Here is an 11940-nt window from a genome sequence, read left to right on the forward strand (position 1 = left end):
AATTACGGACCAGGCAATAAGTCCAGCAGCTATCTCAATCAATCGTCAGCTATGGAAAGATCGGGTTCCAAAGGCCGGATCCCTTGTGAATCAAGTCACGAAAAGTTCAAGAATCGGCAACAGGCCATGGGCCTATTTCTTCAGCGCCGACACTTCTATTCTATTCTATTCTATAGCAGCATAAATGATGCAATAGCCGCTATATTAACTGATGCTCTAACAGCATTACTAATGCAATAGCCGCTCAACTGATACCACAGCAGATTACAGATGCAAATGCCGCTCAACTGATGTCCTAACACCATTACTGATGCCATATAGTAGCTCAAATGTCATATTCCTCAGCAGTTTGTTCGGGGATTGCAAGTTCAGAAATGATCTTTGTTAAACTATTATTTGTCAGGTTCAAAACTTATTGTACTTGTAAAGTGTCTTTAGTAATATTTGAACAGTCCCAGTTTGCATGGAAATTTATAATAAATTCATTCCAAATTGGCGTTCATTCTACAGTAAAGTAATTTACAAAAAATCTACGCAAAATTGTGATAGTGAATAAAATAACCCAAACAAATCTTAAGGCGTACTCGACTCTTCATTAGACTCGCCCAAGACTCGAACCGCACGTAAATCAGCTTCTCTATGTCCTCTTCAGCTCAGGGTTTGAAGGGCAGACTCTAGGCAGTTTGCTAGCTCGGTATGACTCGACTCGGCTAACCCTTGTCATACTCTCAGGCAACTATAAAATTGGATAGGAGATTCTGACCAGAAACTCATTTCGATCGGGTGGCCAATCAGACCTAGAATAACTTGCGCCGAGTGTAGTGCTTTTCGGTCGAAGCCTAGGCGGTCCCCGAATTATGTTAGGGAATCTGGGAGGACAATGACAGTAGGTCACTTGTTCTGCGATACTTTATTGTTTTGAAATGAGGACAAAGGCAGTCTACATCAATACAAACAATACTATTCAGTTTCGTATCTAAGGGAGGGCACAATTTTTTAACAAGAAAACAGGTACCTTATTACATGTACCAACATCCTACTACAAAGTAGCACGATTAAAAACGAAATACAGAGATACCATACGTAAAACTAGTAAACAGAATCACCATAAAACTTACGATCGCTTACAAAAATTTGGAGAAAGCAGTCCCTGGTCGGTACCTGATACTTGAAGAAATTAATTTAGCGCTGCTGACTGTCAGAAGTGAGGAAAACAAATTGCCGAGGTCATTCTTCTCGCTCCCTTGATGCGAAAAACAATCTTGAGATCTCCACGTACGGCCATACACTTTCATTTATAATTTTAAAGTGTTGCTGTAATATTTAATATAAACTTCAGGTTGAAATTTCTCTGCGGGACGTGAAATAAATTATTATTATGAATTTCTTCATGACAATTTCTCTGACTATGAATTAAAATAGGTGTTTGAATTTCATTTCAGAGACTGAAGTGGGTTGTATTTTTGTCATATACAATAAAGCTCCTTAGCTTTTTATTTATAATAAAGGATATTTTACTATGATATTTTACACGCAGTGTTATGTTTCATGTTATGTTTTGTATTATGTTTCAAGACGTAAATAGTAAAAATGTAGATTGATCGGTCTACCGATAATGCGCTTACAACAATAGAAGCAGTGTGCGTATTTTAGGCGTAAATCAATCATTCAACTGAATTAATCACTAATTTAAATTCACAACATGCCGATGGTTTTTATTTGCATCTATATAATGTATGAAGTCAAACTATAAAGTTTTAGAGCTGCCTCTACGCCTGGGAAACACTTAGAATACGTCTCGTATAAACACTATAAACACGAATCCATGTGATGTATATTACCGAGTAACTATCAATTACATTATGAGTTTAGTTTACTAACCGAAATATTAATAACTATTTTAAACTATATAGTTTACTAACCGAAATACATAGGTTATACCGAAATATTATTGATTTGAAATATTATAGTGATTTTTAACTTTAGAGCCCGAGACGAAGATCTTGGGCGGCCCCGACATCCACATAAACCTCGGCTCGACGCTGAACCTGACGTGCCTGGTGCTGTACCATCAGCGGCCGCCCGACGTCACGTGGCTGCATCGCGACCAGGTCATCCTACACTCACACAGATAAATGCGTCAGATTTCCCCCAATAGTGAAAACATTTTTTTATTCTCGGCATAAGCAGGAAGTGGACGTAGCATCGATACGCCCTATATAGCACCGATACGCCCTATATAGCACCGATACGCCCTATATAGCACCGATACGCCCTATATAGTATGTCAAACTCAGTCAAACTCAGCTGCTTTTTTTCGCTTCATGACAAGTCAGTCCAGATGACCCACGTAAGAGCCTGATGTGTGTCGCTAATTGAACGAAGTCCATTCCTCTGAGTGTCCAGAATCTCAGTATTAATTAATGCTTAGATAAAAGTGCATCTTATTATAATTTTTTAAGGCCACTTTACAGGTTTTTCATGAATTTTATAATTATGTAAATTGTACAAAGAGCGCGCGGATATATATTCATGATTCGGCCAAGTTGCAGAAACCAATTTTGACGATGTCCAATCAACGAGCTCGTTAATTCTGCTCCATTTTCTATGTCATTATGTGAAGTGCCGTGGATCTTTTTTTAATTCAATAATTAATGAACCTTATTCACATGAATTCTACAATTCCACTTCATTTTACCATAGTGTCCAACTGTACCAATAAACAGGCGATTGAGGCCTGCAAAATTCACTCACTAACAGATCTCCTTCCTTGCATTCCAAATAATAATCACAGTGGTAGTAATTCAAAATAGGGAATTCATCAACCAAAACAAGCAGGTCAAAGCTCCAAATAATTTAAGTCGGAATTATCAGAGACAAAATGTAGAACCATCTCGTTCCATTGAATAAATGATGAGTTGAGTTGACATTTTAGTCTAAATGGAATAAAAACTTGAATAAAAAGTTTATTTGCTACATCTTCGACTGGCAGATTTTGTGTGAACTTCAATGGTGTTTTGTCACTATGTAATTTTTGACATCAATAGACTAGCGAAACCATGTGCATGTTTGAAATAGAATAACATATTATCACCGATAGAAAGTTATGTCATTATTACACAACCTGACGACCAGTATTATGCTCCTGGTTCCCAGGTGGTAGGCTACCAGTCAGCGCGTGGTGGGGTGAACGTGGTCACCGAGAGCGGTGAGGCAACCAGGAGTTCGCTGCTCATCCAGCGCGCCGCCCTCTCCGACGCCGGCACCTACACCTGCCGTGCCCACGGCGGGCGCGAGGACTCCATCACCGCGCACGTCCTGTCTGGTGAGTTGCTGGTCAGGTCCTGTGGCTTGTCCGGTGAGTTGCTGGTCAGGTCCTGTGGCTTGTCCGGTGAGTTGCTGGTCAGGTCCTGTGACTTGTCCGGTGAGTTGCTGGTCAGGTCCTGTGGCTAGCTTGACTGGTGAGCTGGAGTTGCTGGTCTCAAGTGGTCTCTGGTCACGTCAGGTATATTGATGAAAACTATCAAGTTTATTTGAAATAAAGCCATAAAATTTTCGAGCTTCTTTTATATCTCATATAATTACCTATACTTGCATGGAATCGTAATTAATTGCTTACTGCGAAGAATTCACGTCAAGATTTTTGACGATGGAACATCAATAATGTTCAGCTAGATAATCAATTTTTTCAAGCTAAATACTTGTTTGTTGTAATTTTAATTGTGGCTTGCATGACTGCCAATTTGAAACATATACTGTTCCTAAAATGCAAAATTTGAAAGTTTGTTTTGAAATCAAACTCGGTTTTCCGCAACGACAGAGAAGCTGCAAGCAGCGATGCACGGCAGCAGCAACAGCCAACACACCTCGGTGCTGATGCCTTCCTTTGTGGCCGCGTCTCTCAGTTACGTTCGGCTAAATTATCTCCTACAAGAACCTCTCCGTCGGCGACTGTAAGGAAAACTCGACGCTTCCTGAACTAAAAATTATGTCTCGAGTGCTTACATTCTTTGCTCCAGTCTCCCCTCACAGAAATTCAGCAACATAAAAGTCTGAGAGGAAAGTTAGGAGTGCTCAGTGCCGTGATGCGGTTTACTTCGATGAAAATAATTGGGGATAATTAATTGAATATTGTTAGTTTGACATGAACATTTTAAAATTGTACTTCTTCCGCTTTTTCGTACGCAGAGACATTCCATTGAAGTGTTTTAATCGCCCCGTCATCTCTGCTACGAAAATTTATGAATATATATAAAAAACAATTGTTGCCTGCGAATTTTAGAAAAAATACTCGCAGTAAAAAATATTTTTAGTTAATTTCAGAGCTACGTAGTAAGTGGCTAAGAATGTTGAGGAATCATGGTGAACATAAACTCTAAAGTGTTTTCGTGTTGCTCAGGGCAAAATCCTGGACTTGAAACTTCAGAAGCTTTTAAATCCAAACTCGAAAGTTTTAATTTTCATCCTAAAAATTAAAGCATTTGAGTGATTCTTTTGATTTCATTTTCTTTTGTGTATGTGTCAAGGTTTCTTAGTGAGTGTTTTGTTGTAACCTTTTTTCCACTGAAATCCAAGTGTATTTATATGCAGGCAAATGAAGAATTTCACGTAATATAGGCGAACTCTCTAACGAGGTGCCTAGATCACAAATTCTTTTTCTCTTGCAACTTTGTTCAGACAACGGCGACTGGCGACAACTTTGCCGTATCTTAGGACGCCGAAAAGCTTTCCTATGCACTCTTTTTATTTTTTTGTGAATTAATTGTTAAAAACATGTCAGGAATTGAAAAGCCAAATATGTATTCTATATTATATTACAGTAGCAGGAAATTTAAACTGAGGAATATTCCTTTTAAACGTAAGCAAACGTTTATGCAAGAGTTATTTTACCGACAAAGTTTTTTCACACCACCTATGCATAATTGCACCTGGCTTTATGCTCGAGGTGTCATGTCATTTTTCATGTATAAGATATAACTCCAGAATCCAATTTTACCTCAGAAACAAATTAAATGGATTAACGGTCAGGGCGTGACGGCAGAACGAAATTAATCAGAAGTTTTTTCCAAGACCAAAACTCTACGGAAAGCACAGCTAAAATTCAACTAACTTTTCAGGGCGGCTGTAAACTACTCAAATGGAAAATTAATCTGGGAAAAATTATTGTTTATCTCTCAAATCCCTATCGCTCGTCGAGGTAAAGTGTTTTTTCATGTTTCTTGTGAGCCACTTGCCGACTTCGCATGAATTTGTGTAACTTTCCCATATACAAAGAACAATTCGTAGGCCAAACATCAATTCGTATATGCTCAATTTCTAGGAATTTTTTATAATTTTTCTCATGCAGTCAAATCATTAATCCGGAGAAGATCATAAGTCGTTTTTCAATCGAGGTTTTATCTGTCGTAAATATCAAAATGATGTAAATATAAAAATACTACGTATGAATACCTAGCAAGGTCAAAACTCCATTTGTGTACAATTATAAGTGATAAATTATAACCTATACTAAGTGAGTTAATGAAAACCTCAATGAAGTAAGGGGTGCTGTTACCTTTGATTAGTGAAGCGAATAGTGTAGTATCCAGTCGTCCATATTGTAACGAGTCCTTCTTAAGGTTTTTGATGTTCTATATTTGTACTACATTTGAGGAACTTTGGCGCGGGTTCTCTCAGCGTAAGCCGCTTTCAGACCTGCTGAACGAACGAGCACCTGCTAATCTTTAAGCTTTGACTTCCTGCAACAGTCCAAAGGAAATCCTATCTTAGCACTCCAAAGAGTTCGTTATACGCTGTGTTGTTTCCTGCTGTTGTTCTTTTTGTTGCCTCATGTTCTATAACAAAAATTTTGCACTACTTTGCAGAAAATGCTCTCTTGGCACTCCTAAGAGTTTGTTGAGGTTTTACTTTGTACTCTGATGCTTTACATCATGAGTATTGTACTATAGTCTTCAGATAATCCCCTCTTCACCTACATAGAAGAATATCTTCATGTTTCTTTTTTTACTTTGATGATGAACAAATAGAGTTTTGCAATATGTATAACATAAAAATAGAACGTGTTTGTAATTTTAAGAATTGAACAAAATATTAATTTTTGAATTTAATTTTTAATGTTAAAATTTTCGAGCTATATTTTTGTTGATACGAAGCAAGTGTATTATTTTATACTCCTTGTAGCAAATTTTGCTGCTTATGAAGAAATTCTTTAATTATTCTCTAAGTGGATGACATGTATAAGCAAATATATAAGGTTGCCAGTTTTAGATCCTTTGTTGATCCTATAATTAGCGGTTAAAATGTTAGAGTACATATCGTAGAACAACTGTAGTGACTGTAGTATCTTAGATTAAACCACTCTACTTCTACTTACCATAACTACCTTAACGGACTTCAAATGTGTTTCACATTCTTATTGAATTCCTAAATGTTTTTTCAGTTTCATATTATATTCAGTTATTTGATTTGCAATTTGATAAATAGGGTTAAGCTGTAGATTTATTTACCGCTATTGAGTTTATCGAATTTGTTTGATGCACCTGAAGTTATTCACGAACAGGAATATCTTGTGTCCGATCGGTTGATAAACTTTGCAGGGAGATAAGTGATTGGTAATTGAAGCGATATGAGATATTTAGTGCGGTGATTGTACGTGTAGGAGGCTCAAATTAGTAGCCTTCCATGGCTCAGTGCATAGTTAATTGGAAGTATTGTGATAGTTTTACTCCTAATTATCTCTAGGCTCATTGAAGATAGCAATATTTGTCTTTGTTCGTAGTTAACACGATTCTTGTACGTCTGTGAGCTTCCAAGATGCCGAGAGTTTGTTTCATGATATGGCATTTTAAAATCTTTGAATTAGATGCGTATTTAAATAAATATAAAATTCCCTAGATAAGATTTGGAGCTAAATTTATTAACAAATATCTTCACAGAAGTCGAAAGCAATAAAATTGTAATCGCGAATAATCCTTTGTTTCTCGTGTAAGTTATGCAAGTGGTCATGAACGCCTCCTGAAGGCCGAATGAAAAACACTGATGTTATTTTCTGAGAAACTTGCGAGCTCAAGTCCAGCGGAGTAGAAAATTGAAGGAAGTTTCTTCCCGAGATCGCGCCGCTCTCCTTCAGAAACAATGGCCGAGCAAGACGCTTGTGACGTCTGCACTTCCATGACACTGAACTGAGCCAGCTGCTCAGCTCAACTAACTGTTCAGCTCAATCAGCTTCTCAGCTCAACCAGCTGCTCATATTACGGTCAAGAATGATACATGAGCTGTCTAACATAACCTTGGCCATTACCGAGTTTTCTACTAAAAATTTTAAGGGGCCATTGGCTGCTCACTTGGTGCAGCAGACGATTCTTTTTATGACAATTGTAAAACTCACTATAACTTTCCAACTTGTCGTGTCAGGTACAATGTCTTTTGCTTTCAAGCCCTGTCGTGTTTTTGTAAATTCTCTGCCAGCTCCATCCATTTCCAAGTAATCTCTTCAGTTTTGACAATCAAGTTTTTCCTGATTTTTTTTAACCGTAAAATCGTGAAAAGATAGTTAGGAAATTTTTATTTCTTTCTATGACTTATTTCTATCAACCTAATCTTCTAGAGCTCAAATCTTGAATCTACAAAAAAAGAAAGCAAGAAGTTCTTGTAAACTCAATAAAATTTAGTCCGATATTTTGGACAAGAAGGTGCAACTTGTCGCTTGAGCTCTCGGGCGATGACTAGTCGAAAAAATTGTCATGTGAGCGATCGGATTATTGAGTGAGATTGTTCAAGTAACTATTTACGTTATGAATAACGAGGTCTTTTGTGCAATTACCTCACTTCCCTAATCTTAAGAACGTCCTTGAATGAGTTGATGTTGTCCATTAATTCGTAACATTAACCTTTGTGTTAAGGTTTATATGCTCATGTACAATTATGGTGAGTTATGTTCACTAGCAATTAAGGACTTCAGGGGGCAATAAACTCCTCAAAAAACTACTAGTCTAGTTTTATTTCTCATCGTCACAAATTAACACTAAATCTGTTGATTCCCGCTTATAAGTTCCTATTTTTTATCAAAATTTCTTAATATATTGGAAGTTCATGACTCGAATGCTCGAAAAACGAAATCACCTATCGGTTTATGGACACCCAACACCTTGATCCCTTTTTCGTTGCTTTTTCTCTGCTTCGGATAAATTTTCATGTAGTGTTATTCCCTCTTATCTCTGAAATTAATTTCCTACAACTGCTCACTTTATCTCTTGAACAATTGGTTCACTCAATTGCGAATTTATTAATAATGAGCCTTTTACCGTCGTGTTCTCCGTAATTAGCTTTTGCTTCAATTTATTTAAAAATCTCTAAACGCAATGCACAGCTCTTCACTTAAGCCCGCCGTCACGTGCCATCTCATACCAGCCGGTCACTTGTCCACCCTGCCTCTCGTCCAGCCAGCCATGAGTACACCCAACCATGAGTACACTCAACCATGAGTACACTCAGCCATGAGTACACTCAGCCATGAGTACACTCAACCACGAGTACCACCTAACACTCGTCCACCCGGCAGCGCGTCCACCCGGCCGCGCGTCCACCTTAACACTCGTCCTCCCGACCGCGCGTCCACCTTAACACTCGTCCACTCGGCCGCGCGTCCACCTTAACACTCGTCCACCCGGCCGCGCGTCCACCTTAACACTCGTCCACCCGGCCGCGCGTCCACCCTAACACTCGTCCATCCGGCCGCGCGTCCACCCTAACACTCGTCCACCCGGCCGTGCGTCCACCCTACACTCATCTAAGAAGACGAGCGTCCACCCTAGCTGACACTCGTCCACCCGGCCACTCATCGAGTTCTGCAGCAAAAAATAAACGATCACTCCAGATCCTTGAAGTCTTCGGTCTTCAGCAGTACAAAACAAACAATCAAAATCCGAGTACAGATGCTCAGAATTTCTAAGCAAACATCAGCACATAACGCTGTTGTATAACAGGTCTCTGGAATGGCTGGTTGATTGGTCTTCACTTTCCGATTTGAGTTGATTTACGATTCTGTGTGTGCGCGGTTTATTTCATAGCCTTCGTGAAAATTTCTAGCGGCATTAATTAGTTGATGATTATATCCAAGTACATATAACGCGTGTAGCGAAACTCTGCGCAAATATGCTACTGAATCTACGATCGGCGCATCACGTATGATAGTTGTCAATAGCAATCATGCCAAGATGCATGATTGCTAGCAAGTATCTTGGAATGATATCCATGCATTTCGCTTTTAGAAGAGGATCAGGGCTACACATCCCGAGGCGTGGCTAATATAAACTGAGATGAGACCGTTCGATTTTTGTTTGTCACTACGCGCAGTCAATTACAGAGTATGCTGCATTTACTTCAGGTGAGTTTAATGTTGTGAATGCTGTTCTAATTCACATCATCATATACTCGTGAGTTAAACCATGCCCTCAAACTGCATTCACAGATGCTATTTTCATATCGAATTCAAATTCGCGCATTCATGAGTGGCTGAGTTAGCATGAAATACGTTAATTCAAGAGCAGCAGTAAACTCTTCGTCTGAAAACAAGTCGAGTTACACCGCATCTCTAGCAACAATGGAACTAACAGTGCTGGCCTGAAGCTCCCAACGGAGACAAGAAGTTACTTCAAATTAAATGCGTTGCAGAGTCGAGCGATCGTAATGAGGAAGCGCACGAATGTCGCCAAATGGCAGTCGTTAGAGTTGTCATGATGGTGCGCAGATGGTCGAGACTGATGGACCAATATTAGACGTTGGAGGTCGCTTGGCGCAGCTTGCTGGTCACAATAGAGAGCTCTTATATGGAGCGCAAGACCACACCATATCATCCATGAACATCTGTATGACAGCAACACTAATCCCGCAGACGAGAACTCATGAATGGGTTTGGCGAGATACTTCATGAATCGTTGTAAATGAATACAGTAAATATGAATACCTGACCCGAAGGCAGTGCTGACTCGTCATGCTGTCGGACTTGGGTGATGATCGTGAAATTGCTTACACTATTGCTGCTTCGCATCCACAGGGCCTCTTGGCGCACACGGTGTCTTCAGAGTTTACTTAAATAAATCGCAAAAACTAAAATGAAAACTGAAATATAGGCCAGCACAAAACATTTGTGCTTACTAATAAAAAAAAGAGATAAAGTCTTAATCAATGTTAAATTAAATCGAGCATATTGTATTAACTTAATAAACTGAAGGCCTGCAGGATTGTCCTTTTCATTGGAGTGTCGATAAAAGGTCACCTCATCTGAAACTTAAATCGTTTCCGATTATTAAAAAAATATTCTTAATTAATGAATATTCAGGCTTTGACTAAATTCATGATATATACTAAAAAATATAACTCAGTACTCACTGCAGTGAGTGACAGAGAGCGCATTTTCTCGTCGACGAAAACGTGGTGTTGGACGTACGGAAGGACAGACGGACAAAAAGACGGACGGACATGACGAGCACAATAGCGCCTTTTTCCATAAATGAGAAAGTGCGCTAAAAATAAGCGGATTAATCACATAGCTACTTTCATTAACTACGTGATAGGAATAAAACATGGACATGGTCATTAACATCACGCCTTACATCATCATACATTACGATATAACATCATCTTAAATCATTCCACAGTCACACATTATGCATACATGGTAACACCAGCAACATTACGCAACATTCTCATCTAACATCAAAGACAACCGGTCTCTCAAATAACACAATTACAATATAATCATGTATTTTATTACAAACACAGAGAGCAGAATATTACAGAGTCTACAACAATGGGCGTTATTCTATGGAATTAGTTTTGGATCTCGTGGCATTCCCCTGCTACCCGCAGCCTGAGGTTCTAATTGGCCGCCGGTCTCAGTTTAATTTCACGCCGAAGGGAAATTATTGGTGCCTTGGACTTGCGTTAGCAGTTGCGCTTAGCACGCTAAGTTTGCAGCGTAATTAGCAAAGGGGCTGAAATAGGGCGGCTATCTAAAGCACCCGCGCTACTATCTTGGTCTGGAAAGGCTACTATCGCGCTGGAAGGACAGGCTCCGGATGGCACCTGAGTTGGTCGAGTTGCACCAGCTTCCGGGGGCAGAATGGCATGGAAAATAGCAAAACCCATGTTTGCGCAAAAGCCGCAAAAAGGGTTGCATAAAAATTTAATCTACGTGTTCTAAATTAGCATGGTAATGAATGTAAATTTCATTGCCTGATAACAGCATACAGCCACCATTTGGTGCTTGGGAAAGACATTAGTCTGAAATAAACTTTTATCACTTAATTTTCGGACGGTGAACTGAAGGCATCCGCAGGGCAAGACATTTTCAGAGTCTAAAATTTATTTTAAAAAGTAGCGCGTAGCCAAACTACAGAGTTCTCTGTGAGCTCCAAGTTTCGCCTGATTGGTGCTGCTGCTAGATTGCTTCCAAGCAGCCAAGGAATGTTCCTTTTTTCCGGGCTTCACAGGACTCGGGGTTTCATAACAGCTCCATGAACGCCTCCCCCAACCTGCTGATTCAGCATCACGAAATTCGTGATCGAAGTGATCTGGTCAGAACATCACAGTGTTTTCGCTTGCAATATGTCGGTTCTAACACTAAATGGTTTTGCAAGTGACATGACACACTTGAATTCACACAAAACTACATATTTTCTGTCCCATGCGATAGAACTTGTTCGCCTGGCATTCAAAAAACGGACTTATTAATTATTTATAATTGATATCGTACGTGCCAGTAAGATAGATAACTTCAAAGCAATGTGGCCGGCAAATCATTATAACATCTTGGGGCAGTATGAAGTCTAGCTTTGTGTACTGTGCATCTCAGTAGCTATCTTACATCCATAGCTTTCTTACTTTTTATTATCACACAGAAAGTTGTTATATTATATTTATAGCATTGATATTGTCTAC

At 39.2% G+C, this 11940-nt stretch overlaps 1 protein-coding gene across 1 annotated transcript in view; it reads left to right on the forward strand.

Annotated features, from left to right (window-relative positions):
• Positions 1–4264, forward strand: part of LOC108666575 (kin of IRRE-like protein 3) — an 11164-nt gene extending 6900 nt beyond the window's left edge. The window contains exons 4-6 of the mRNA XM_047880358.1: positions 1987–2111; positions 3157–3325; positions 3821–4264. Coding sequence (XP_047736314.1) covers positions 1987–2111; positions 3157–3325; positions 3821–3957 — 431 coding nt within the window. The 3' untranslated portion in view covers positions 3958–4264. The remainder of the gene's footprint in view (positions 1–1986; positions 2112–3156; positions 3326–3820) is intronic.
• The last annotated feature ends 7676 nt before the right edge of the window (positions 4265–11940 follow it).

Source organism: Hyalella azteca, unplaced genomic scaffold (genome assembly GCF_000764305.2).
Source record: "Hyalella azteca isolate HAZT.00-mixed unplaced genomic scaffold, Hazt_2.0.2 contig5294, whole genome shotgun sequence".
NCBI lineage: Eukaryota > Metazoa > Arthropoda > Malacostraca > Amphipoda > Hyalellidae > Hyalella > Hyalella azteca.